This window comes from Nyctibius grandis, chromosome 34 (assembly GCF_013368605.1).
Source record: "Nyctibius grandis isolate bNycGra1 chromosome 34, bNycGra1.pri, whole genome shotgun sequence".
Classification (NCBI taxonomy): Eukaryota; Metazoa; Chordata; class Aves; order Nyctibiiformes; family Nyctibiidae; genus Nyctibius; species Nyctibius grandis.
In genome coordinates this window covers 309,277-321,305 of record NC_090691.1, presented here as the reverse complement: position 1 = coordinate 321,305, position 12,029 = coordinate 309,277, and the positions used below count along the sequence as shown (strand labels likewise).

Sequence of the window (12,029 nt, the reverse complement as noted above, 5' to 3'; positions counted from 1 at the left end):
CTGAACACATGGAGGAAGAGGAACTTCAGGGGTGCAGTTCCTCAGGCCTCTTTGGAGAAAAGCACTGCACCAGGTGGATCCCATTTTATTACAGAGATGCTATGAATGAGGCCAGCTCTGAGCCACTGTTAGACACACTTTAATAAGGGAAGCAGGTGACACAGAGTAGGTACATGTCTGAGGTGTAGTGATGCAAATGAAGACATTTCTGTGGGAACATAATAACTATGAATGACAATAACAGCAATAGTGATAAATATAATGATTAAAAATACCGAACAAAGAAGGAAGGATGGAATCAGATGCTGTGTGAGTCATTTGCGGAGAGAGGTGGTAAATTTCTCACACTTGAAAAATGTCCATGAAATCAGTTTCCTAATGGACTCCTTGAGCTCCTTGTTCCTCATGCTGTAGATGAGGGGATTCACTGCTGGAGGCACCACCGAGTACAGAACTGCCACCAACAAATCCAGTGATGAGGAGGAGATGGAGGGGGGCTTCATGTAGGCAAATGCTGCAGTGCTGATAAACAGGGAGACCACAGCCAGGTGAGGGAGGCAGGTGGAAAAGGCTTTGTGCCGTCCCTGCTCAGAGGGGATCCTCAGCACGGCCCTGAAGATCTGCACATAGGACACCACAATGAAAATAAAACACCCAAATGCAAAAGAGACACTAACCACAAGAAGTCCAACCTCCCTGAGGTAGGAGTGTGAGCAGGCGAGCTTGAGGATCTGGGGGATTTCACAGAAGAACTGGTCCAAGGCATTGCCATGGCAGAGGGGTAGTGAAAATATATTGGCCGTGTGCAGCAGAGCATTGAGAAATCCACTGGCCCAGGCAGCTGCTGCCATGTGGACACAAGCTCTGCTGCTCATCAGAGTCCCGTAGTGCAGGGGTTTGCAGATGGCAACGTAGCGGTCATAGGCCATGACGGTGAGAAGAGAATACTCTGCTGTGATCAAGAAGACAAAGAACAAGACCTGTGCAGCACATCCTGCGTAGGAGATGTCTCTGCTGTCCCAGACGGAATTGACCATGGATTTGGGGAGAGTGGTGGAGATGGAGCCCAGGTCGAGGAGGGAGAGGTTGAGGAGGAAAAAGTACATGGGGGTATGGAGGTGGTGGTTGCAGGCTATGGCGGTGATAATGAGGCTGTTACCCATGAGGGCAGCCAGGTAGATGCCCAGGAAGAGACAGAAGTGCAAGAGCTGCAGCTCCCGCGTGTCTGCAAATGCCAGGAGGAGGAACTGGGTGATGGAGCTGCCGTTGGACATTTGCTCCCTCCAGGCATGTGAACCTGTCCAAAATGACTGACAGTGACAAGTAAAGGGGAGACCTTTCTGAGCAAAATCAAAGCCAATTCCCACAGACACCCCCTCTGCTAAACACACACCACTTTTTCATTTTCTAGGAGACTTTCCTTCAGCTCCATGCCTGAAGCACTTGTTGGTGCTGGATGAGTGTGTTTGGAGAAGCAGGGCCTCTGCCCATTGGCTGCCAAGGAGTCAGCCCTGCTCTGCAGCAGTGGGTTCATGAGAACAGTGAGGGTAGGAGCCAGGGATGGTGTTTGACTTTGTCAGATGAAACCACTCCTAACGCAGAAGGGCCTCAGGACCTGCACTCCCACTGCTAAGGTATCAGGATGGTAGAAAGCAGTTTCAGAGGGTGTTTTTTTTACAGCTCCCATCCATTTCCCCTGGAGAGTGTTCTTGGCTGTCAGAAAACCTCAGCATTTCTGCTACACTCGGGGAGAACAGAAGGAGTCCTGCAAGGCAAGAGGATTGCCTGTGGCTTAGTGCAGAGGGAAGGGAGCTGTTGTGTCCTTCTGTCTTGCTCCCAGATGACTTGGTCTTGAACCTTTCGGAGATGGAGGGCGATCACACTCCCATGTTACCCTGAAAAGCCAGAAGACACTGCTGAGAGCAGAGGGATCTACTGCAGACCATGAAATGGCTCACCCTTTCCTAAGATATCAGTAGCCCACATTTAGCCCAGAACACTCATGGCTCATTTCACAAAACCAACAGCATTTTCTCTGTCATAGCATTTCTGCGCTTCTCCGTGGGTCGTTCAGATAACAGTAAGCTGCTATGGGACAGGTTTGTATCCTTGAAGGCAGATCACAACTTGGAAGGAAACCTCAAGGAGACAGACAAGTGTCCTAATGATGGCATTTGGTTAAGGGAGATTCAGCTCATTCCCTATCCCCACAGGCTGCATTGCCCACAGCTCCACAGGTTAGAGGACAGTGGGGACACTTGTTCCCATGGACACACCTGCATGAAAGGACTCACAAGATCAGTGTGAGATTCTGCAGCTCAAACTCCACCTCCCCGGAGAGCCTGGCAGCAAGAATGAAATAACCACAGCAATAACACAGACAAGGGGAGAAACAAGGGAAAATACAGTGAGGGTGTGTCTGGGAGAGGCCAGGGCAGAGGCAGCCGGGCCCTCAGGACAGTGGTACCCTGACCCAGCTGTGCACGCCACCTCCCACACACCAGCATTGCCAGGCAGCTGCTCTCAGCCCCTGTGCTCTGCAGAGGGAACTGGGCACGTGGCTGGAGAGCTGCACCACGGCTCTGCTGGAGCTCTGGCTGCACAGGAGGGGGTTCATGTCCTGGACCCCACAGCCCTGAGGGCAGAGGCTCTGTTGGATGGTAGAGGAAGCAAGGGAGTTCAGGGGAAGGGATCTGTATTGGAGGGGATAATATGGGGATTTCTGAATTCTCCCTCCCACAACATTTCTATTTTAAGTTTCCTCTCACTCCTAAATCATATCCCTGCTGCCTGGAGATTTTTCTCCTGGGAGGTGTTTCCCTGTGCCATGTTTTCCCTGTCAGTGCCCACAGACCCCACCCCAACCCCTGTGCACACACCTTGGCCCTACAGAAATGTGCCTGTTTGCAGGGCACTGCCTGGGCACAGGTTCCTGTTTGCACGTGGAGAGGGGCAGGTCAGAAACACCCTGATGGGTGCAGAAAGGTGATGCTGTTGCTGTCCATAGGCAGAGGAGTTGCTGAAGGCACTTTAAGAGGCTGCTGGTCACTCAAAGTTACAGCTCAGGAGTTTCAGTGATTCGTTCAAGCACGAGAGATCCTTTTCCATTTCTCCCCACAATTTCCCAAGAGAAGGAAACTGATAACAGATTCAGAAAAGCTCCTTAGCTTTAACGTAATCCCTGCCTTGAACTGACCTTCCCCTTGAAAAGTGCCCTCAGAAATGTCCTGGAGTGATCTGGAGCTGTGAGCAGCCCTGGCCTATGCAGAACCCTCTTGAGAGCAGAAGGACCCTCTCCTGCCTGGCTTCTCTCTGGCTTCCACCCACAGCTTCTCCCTGCAACGCCGTGGGGAACTCCCTGGGCAGGCTGAGTGCTGACCCTGGCAGGCAGCAGAGTCCCTGCCCCAGCACACAGCCCCTGGGGTGCAGGGACCCTGCTCTCAAGGACAGTCCTGGGCACTCCTGGCTGCATACCCAGCATCACAACCCTGCAGCCATCCCTGGGAGAAGGCAGCCAACATGCCCTATCCCTCTGATGGTGCAGCAGGGAGCCCCTGCTTTGCAGCACATCCTCACCTTCTACAACAGAGAAACTGGAATTCCTCATGACAGATCCCATAGCCTGAGGGATGTGCCAGCTTTAGGAGATCACTCCACAAACTGCAGGTTCACTGCCCTTCACACAGAGACTTACCGTGTCGAGGACTGGTAAGATTTCTCCCGCAGTGAGCTCTCCACTTCCCTCCCCACCCCACACTGCCTCTAACCTCTCTCTGCCTGGCTCCTCTCCCCTCGCTGCCTGCAGGCAGTGCCCTCAGCCCTGCTGCGCTCTGCAGAGGAGCTGCTCCTGGGCAGAGCTGTCTCTCTGCAGCGCTGCCCACTTGCCATCAGCTCCCTCCACCCCAGGAGCCCAGCCCAGCTCAGCAGCAGAGGGACCAGCCCAAGGCAGCACTTTCTCTGCCCCCTCTGGGCTCCCTCCAGGTGTCCCTGGCGTCAAGGTGAACCTGCTGTGAAACAGGCTGAAGGAAACGTCAGCATTTTGCTCCCTCAGCTGGGGAGAAACACTTATTTCCAGAAGTGTCATTTCTCCTCTCAGTGTTACATCTAAATATCACCTTTTCTGGTGTTATTATTAGACGGGACACCCAGACAGTGACAGGCAGGGATCTCCTTTACCCCTGCTGAGGGAAGGGATTCAGCTGGGTCAAGTGAGGCATCTCATCCCGCCTTTCTATTCCTGGCATTTGAAGGAGACTCAGCTCCCTCCCAGGCCTGCCACAAACCCCCAGCATGTGGGATTCCTCTTGCCTGTCTTCAGGTGTGCACAAAACAGGCACCCTCATGTGATTGTCTTTTCTCAACTCCCATGCTAATTAATGGAGATGGAATGCAGGAGCGAGGTGTTCAGATGCAACATCCTGGTGATATCAGAGGTGCCAGAGGTGGTGTAAGATAGATGCAGGTAACTGCAAGCTCTGATGGAGAAGTTCATAGAGACAGGGCATCACCTCAGGGTCATATATGAGCCTGATGGTAAATTCCTTTGGCCAAGTGAAGGGACAGCTGATGCCCAAAGCCCAGAAGAACCTCTTCCTATTCATTATCTTTATGGCAGTTGTTACAGGTGTTCATATGAATGACTGCAATCACATAGCATAGAGAGACCGAGGTCTCTCTCTTTTCCATCAGCTGAATTTCCCAGATCTCCACTGACTATAACGGCATTTGTTCCATGTTCATCCCCACATGACCTAACAGAATTCAGGGCAGGGACGCAATTTACTGTTCAAGTCCAAGCCCACAGAGCTACCTGAGATCCCAGGGCTGGCATGGACCACACAGGACCTATAAGAATGCAACTCCCATTCAGGGCAGGCGTATCATGGAGAGCATGATTTGATGCCTGTGTGCCATTGACTGATGACATTAGTCAAAAGCATCCACCGTCATCAGGGGGCATTATCTGTCCCTTCTCTACCCAGTAGCTACAGGCATTGCATGGACATGAAGCACATCACACCGGGATCTTTACTCATGCTCTTGATGATACATTCAATAAAAAGAGCAATAATTCTCACAGTGTGCTTGGATACATCTTGTCTTCAAGGACAGCATCGTCCAAGCACAGCAACGGTGCATATTAAACTCAATTGAAACTCAAAATGGAATTCAAGGGCACCAAGATGAGGTTTTGGTACTTCTGGAACAGTTAAAGAAGAAAGAGATAATGTAGGACCACTGCTGCATTTATTAAGAGTAGGTGAAAGTTCTGAGGTACTCTGTGTCTTTGCCTCAGTTATCCCAGTGAGGTCTCCCAGGCCTTTGTACTTTGAGGCAGAACTCTGGAGGAGAACAACCAGCAGTGGATGGGTATCAAGGCAGGGGTTACTTGAGCAAACTACTCCCTTACCAGTCCTTCGGAACGGAGGGGCTGCATCCAAGGGTGCTGAGAGACTGTTTCTCACCATGAGGTGCTGGTCTGTTATGATCCCAGTAAGAAAGGCACTCAGACTCTGTCAGATGTCTTCTAAAATGCTGTTCTTTAGGACTAGCAGTATAAGGGACAGAAACACTCTTGTGTCCCTTTAGATGGTGGGAAGCCTCTTTGGGCCATTGAACCCAATGCAGCAAACTATCCATAGACAGTCTCCTGCTTTGGTCATTCAAGTTATTACAGGATTTTTCTTAGAAGGGAACAACTCTATTCATCATCTCTGCAGTCAAACAGGAATGATGCTTTCATGACAACTTCTTGCTGCACTCTTGGACACAGGCGGCATAATGTCCCCGACGGAGTGGGAGCTGCCTGCAGGGTCCTGTGTGACAATATGCTACTGAGGTTGTCATAGAATCATAGAATGGTTTTGGTTGGAAGGGACCTTAAAGGTCATCTAGTTCCAACCCCCCTGCCAAGGGTAGGGACACCTTTCCATTAGACCTGGTTGCACAAAGCCTCATGCAACCTGGCCTTGAACACTGTCAGGGAGGGGGCATCCACAGCTTCTCTGGGCAACCTGGGCCAGTGTCTCACTACCCTCACAGTAAAGAATTTCTTCCTAATATCCAATCTAAATCTACCCAGCCGTGGATGAGGGTAGATGAGGGCCAAACATGTCCTGGGGTGCATCAAGCATAGTACTGCTAGCTGGTTGAGGGAGGTGATTGTCCCACTCTACTCTGCACTGGTGTGGCCTCACCTCGAGTACTGTGTGCAGTTTTGGATGCCACAGTATAAAAAGGATATGAAGATACTAAAGAGTATCCAGAGGAGAGCCACAAAGATGGTGAAGGGTTTAGAGGGGAAGCCGTACGAGGAGCGGCTGAAGCCACTAGCTCTGTTCAGCATGGAGAAGAGAAGACTGAGGGGAGACCTCATTGCGGTCTGCAACTTCCTCACAAGGGGAAGTGGAGGAGTAGGCGCTGGCCTCTTCACCCTGGCAACCAGTGACAGAACTCGAGGGAATGGCAGGAAGATACGCCAGGGGAGGTTTAGGTTGGATATTAGGAAAAGGTTCTTCACCCAAAAGGTGGTGGAGCACTGGAACAGCCTCCCCAGGGAACCAGTCATGGCACCAAGCCTGACAGCATTCAAGAAGAGTTTGGACAATGCCGTCAGACACATGGTGTGAATTCTGGGGCTGTCCTGTGCTGGGACAGGAGTTGGACTCGATGATCCTTTTGGGTCTCTTCCAACTCAGGACATTCTATGATTCTATGCTCATTGCAGGGGGGGTGAAATAGATGACCTTTAAATTTCCCTTCCAACCCAAACTATTCCATGATTCTCTGAATTACTGTATTTATACTGTCTTTGTCACTCTGTTCCCTGCCCCACTGGCCACTGGGACCAGGGTTCCCTCAGCAGCTTTCCTTGTGCTGACAACACACTCAGAGAAGCCCTTCTGGGCACCCTCCTCATGCATGGCCATTTCCAGCCACCACGGAGCTTTGGCTTTGCCGGCTCCATCCCTGCATCCACAGGCCAGGTGTCTCTCTGCCTCCTGGGCAGCCTGTTCCCTCTCCAGCCTCCCTGCACTTCCTTGTGGTGCTTGATCTCCTAAGTCAGGGGGGTTCCTGTTCATCCACGCTGACCTCTTGCCAGGCCCTGCTCAACTCCTTGCACATCACAGTGGCTTCTTCCTAGGCTTTGAGGACATTGTCCCTGAAGAACCAAGAGGGACTCACAGCTACTGTGTCCTCCAGGACACTCCAAGCAGATCCTCAGCAAACAGAAATCAGATCTCCTGCAGTCCTGCACTGTCATTCTGCTAGTTGTCCTATTTCTCCACCATCTCATGGTCATTGCAGCCACGGTTGCCCTCATCCTTCCCATCCCCAGCCAGATCCACCTTGTTTGTCAGTAGGAGACAAGCCCCAGTAAGCTCATGGACTGTCTCTGTCAAAATGTTGTCTTCCACACCCTGCAGCGATCTCCCGGGTTGCTTGTGCCCAGCCCTGCTGCCCTCCCAGCAAATTGTGGGGTTGTTCAACTTGCCATGTAATTGAGGACCTATGACCATGAGGCTTTCTCCAAGGGAAGGCTCTGTGCACACCAGCCTCCTCTTTGCACAGAGCTCACCTCCACCTCCTCACCTGCCTGCCTACCTTTCTGAGGAGCCCTTGCCATTGATGGCTGCCCTCCCACCACTCGATCTGTCCCACCAGGGCTCTGCAGACCCCATGGGGGATCACGTTGCTACCTGCTCAGCAGAAATGAAAATGACAGTGCTGGGAAGGGGAGAGAAGAGGCAGGTAAAGCGGAAGGGCTCTAGGAGGTTGGCTGGGAGGTGGCTCCTGTTGCCAGAAGAGGATGATACAAGGAAAGACATCGTAGCTGGGAGGTGGATTTTCAAGTCACTTCTTTGGAAACAACCCAGCTAGCCAGGTGATGAGGCACTCCCAGTGATGTCGCCTGGAGTGTCAGAAAACCCACCCAGCAGTGCTGAGAGTTTGGGAGAGGGGAGATGCAGAGGAAGGTGAAGATGACATGGCTGGGAGGTGGAGTGTGAGGCCATTTCTATTGCAGTAACCTGACTGTCTTATGTCAGGCAGGCAGATACTGTGATGTCATCAAGTGCATCACAAAGCCCTGTGTGACACAGATGACAGCTCAGGCAGTGGAGAGGACTAAAGGCAGGCAAAGACAACATGGTTGGGCTGTTGCTTGTGAGATCACCTCATAAACGCAATGTGATTGGCCAGAAGCAGGGAGGCATCATGAGGTCATTAAGGACAGCAGATGGGAAGGCTGCAGAGAGATGACTGGGCACCTCATGAGGCCCTGGCCTGGGTTGAAGCCACGTGTACATGACATGGGAAAATATGGGATGTGGCATGAGAAATTGCGGGATGTGACAGAGAACAGTGTGAGAAGGGACCAGCAGTGTGGGCAGCTCCATGTGTCCCGACTGGGTCTCACAGGTGGCTGCAGACATGAGAAGTGGCCAAACTGCACAGAGGGGAGCATTGGGGACCTTCTGGGCAGTCAAGTCTTACAAGGCCATGAGTGCCTAGGGAAGCCGTATGAGTGATGCCATTAAAGTCCCAGAGGATCTAAGCAATGATATCCAAACTATCAAACTTGTGTACAAATGGAGAAAAGCTGAGACCATTGGGGTAAAAATAATTCCTGAGGGTTATAAATTGTGGAGGAGACTGGGGCAGAGAAAGGGAGGGATCAAAGTGGATCATGGAAGAAGAAGCCTGTGGAAGAGCAGGCAGGAGGGGGTGCAAGTGGCCAGCTGCCCGTGGGGAAGTGGCTGGTCAGTGTTGGTCTGGCTAAACCCCATGCCTGATCACCGTGGTCTGTCCTGCTTATCATACTGGTTTCAGTTGGGGTAGAGTTAATTATCATAGTAAGTTGTACGGGGCTGTGTTTTAGATTTGTGATGAAAACAATGTTGATAACACACCAGTATTTTAGTCATTGCTGAGCAGTGCTTGTACAACACCAAGGCCTTTTCTGCTTCTCATGTTGCCCTGGTAGCGTGTAGGCTGGGGGTGCACAAGAAGTATGGAGGGGACACAGCTGGGACAGTTGACCCCAACTGACCAAAGCGATCCTCCATACCACAGGACATCACGCTTAGCAATAAAAGCTGGGAGAGAAAGAGGAAGCGGGGATCTTCGGAGTGATGGTGTTTGTCTTCCCAAGTAACTGCTACAAGTGATGAAGCCCTGCTTTTGCTTAAATGGGTAAATATCTGCCTGCCGGTGGGAAGCAGTGAATGAATTCCTTATTTTGCTTTGCTTGTGTACATGGCTTTTGTTTTATCTATTAAGCTATCTTTATCTCAATCCATGAGTTGTCTCATTTTACCTTTCTTGGGCTGTGTGTATGTGGGTGTGAGTGTATGTACATGCTTTGCTGGTCAATTCTAAGTGGGGCTAGTAAGGAGGAGGAGGACAACAGGATCTGGAGAGACCCAGGGTTGGAACAGCCAAGCGGGTAATATCTCTGAGCCTGTGCAGACCCAAAGCCCAGGCCCACATTGGAGGGACCACAAGGGGGTGTGAGACTGCGGGTAAGTTCTGCCAGGAAGGTACGGACCACTCGTGCAAACTTCACACCAGATCAGCCTGAGAGGGGGAATGGGATGGGGTCAGTTGTGTTGCTCATGGTTGTGTAAGTGGTGTAAGTGCTGCTGTTGCTGTGGTGGCTGTAAAGGTGCTGTTGCCTGTTGGAGTTGGTCTGTGCCTGGTTGACTGTGTCCATCTTTGTTTCCCTGCAGATACCTGGATTTTCCTTTGAATGACTCCACCTTGGGCGATCTCTCACTTTGTGGGGCTCTAGTCAGTGACCACCCCAGGCACACGCAGCCCACACATATGGCATGGCCTCTCCAGGCAGCTCCAGAATCCTCTCCTGGAGGATGTCCTCAGCCCTGTCACACACTGGGACAATGCAGTATGGCAGTATTTCAGGGACCACTGGCCATCTCCACCCTGTCAACAGACAACAGGGATGTGTCCTAAATTCAGCCCTTGTTCTGTAACAGCTACCAACGTGACAATAAACTTTTTCCTCAAGCCCTTTTGGGGTGAAATTCCTGGGCCTTTTGTTGACATCAGCTTTGGAAAAGCAGCCAAATCTTGAGGAACTGCATGGGGCATATGTCATTTTATTACAGCGATGCTTTGAGAGAGTCAGCTCTGAAACAGTGTTAGAAAAATATTTATACAGGTTTCAGGTGAGAGAGAGAGATGGGTTCCTTTCTCAGGAGAGCATGCTGAATATAAAAGATTATGTAGGAACATGATAACCGTAAATAACAGTACAGGTTGCTTACAAAAAAAAAGGATAAAAAAAAAAAAGCAGCAAAGTACAGGTCTGCATTGAGACACACGATGTCATTTGTGGAGAGTGCCGGAAAGATTCTCACTATTGACAAACATCCATGAAATCACTTTCCTCATGGACTCCTTGAGCTCCTTGTTCCTCATGCTGTAGATGAGGGGGTTCACTGCTGGAGGCACCACCGAATACAAGACTGCCACCACCAGATTGAGGGATGGGGAGGAGATAGAGGGGGGCTTCAGAGAGGCAAATATACCAGTGATAAACAGGTATACCCTGATAAACAGGGAGACCACAGCCAGATGAGGGAGGCACTTGGAAAAGGCTTTGTGCCGTCCCTGCTCAGAGGGGATCCTCAGCACGGCCCTGAAGATCTGCACATAGGACAGCACAATGAAAACAAAACATCCCAAAACTAAACACACATTAGCCACAAGTCCGGCAAAATCCCTGAGGTAGGAGTGTGAGCAGGAGAGCTTGAGGACCTGGGGGATTTCACAGAAGAACTGGTCCACAGCATTGCCTTGGCAGAGGGGTAGTGAAAATGTATTGGCCGTGTGCAGCAGAGCATTGAGAAACCCACTAGCCCAGGCAGCTGCTGCCATGTGGACACAAGCTCTGCTGCCCAGGAGGGTCCCGTAGTGCAGGGGTTTGCAGATGGCAACGTAGCGGTCATAGGCCATGATGGTGAGAAGAGAATACTCTGCTGTGATCAAGAAGAGAAAGAACAAGACCTGGGCAGCACATTCTGCATAGGAGATGGCCCAGGGAATTGGCCATGGATTTGGGAAGCGTGGTCGAAATGGATCCAAGGTCAAGAACAGCAAGGTTGAGGATGAAGAAATACATGGGGGTGTGGAGGCGGTGGTTGCAGGCTACAGCAGTGATGATGAGGCCATTGCTCAGGAGGGCAGATAAGTAGATGGCCAGGAAGAGAGAGAAGTGCAAGAGCTGCAGCTCCCACGTATCTGCAAATGTTAGGAGGAGGAACTGAGTGATGGAGTTGCTGTTGGACATCTGCTGCCTCTGGGCATGGGGCACTGTTGAAGAAGGAAAAGGCGGTGAGAAGTTAGGACAGACTTTTCAAGGAGGAAAACGAAAATCTTTTTATATTTTGCATTTTGTTTTTTTTTCTTTTTGATAATCCTATCCTACCTGGGGAGTCTTCTGAAAATGTCACTTGGTGCAGGCTGAGGGCAGCTGGTCTATCTTTCAGTCTTCTTTGCAGCTGCCCTGTACTCGCATGTGCTTCAGTTGGAGGATGATCGCAGTCGTATGTTCCCCTTAAAAGAAAATGGACCTTGCTGAGAGTAGAGTCCGGAGTCAAAGCTCGGATCTCCAAACTTCTCCCTCTTTCACAGGGTGCCTGAGGGTGGACACCACACTCCCCTTCTAGGCAACGACATGCAGGGCACATTTCAGCTGCCCAGATACAGCTGCTCAACACCATTTCCATAGTCTTACCTCTGGGGCTGCTTTATGGGTGTCTCAGAGATCACAAAGATGCTATGAGACAGCTCTGTCTGGTGTCAAGCTCACAGCCTGGCAGGACACTGCAGGGAAATGGTCAAGTGTTCTACAGACGAGATCTCTTTTGGGGACAGCCATTCATTTCCCAAGTCCACAACCCACATTTCCTGGAGCTCCATGGGTTAGAAGGGTGCTGGGGCACCTCATTCCCACACAGACCCCTGCCTAGCAAGGCTTGAAGGGACGGTGTGTGAAACTCTCC

At 51.0% G+C, this 12,029-nt stretch overlaps 1 protein-coding gene and 1 pseudogene across 1 annotated transcript; both read right to left on the bottom strand.

The window, feature by feature from the left end:
* Positions 1 to 314: 314 nt before the first annotated feature.
* LOC137675540 (olfactory receptor 14J1-like) lies at positions 315 to 1,274 on the bottom strand. The gene has a single exon (XM_068421667.1). It carries the CDS (start codon positions 1,272 to 1,274, stop codon positions 315 to 317), a length of 960 nt encoding a protein of 319 aa, XP_068277768.1.
* Positions 1,275 to 10,350: 9,076 nt separating this feature from the next.
* LOC137675550 (olfactory receptor 14I1-like) lies at positions 10,351 to 11,314 on the bottom strand (annotated as a pseudogene).
* Positions 11,315 to 12,029: the final 715 nt, after the last annotated feature.

Coding starts and splice junctions, on each gene's coding strand:
- LOC137675540 (XM_068421667.1), bottom strand. CDS start 1,274: ATGTCCAACGGCAGCTCCATCACCCAGTTCCTCCTCCTGGCATTTGCA.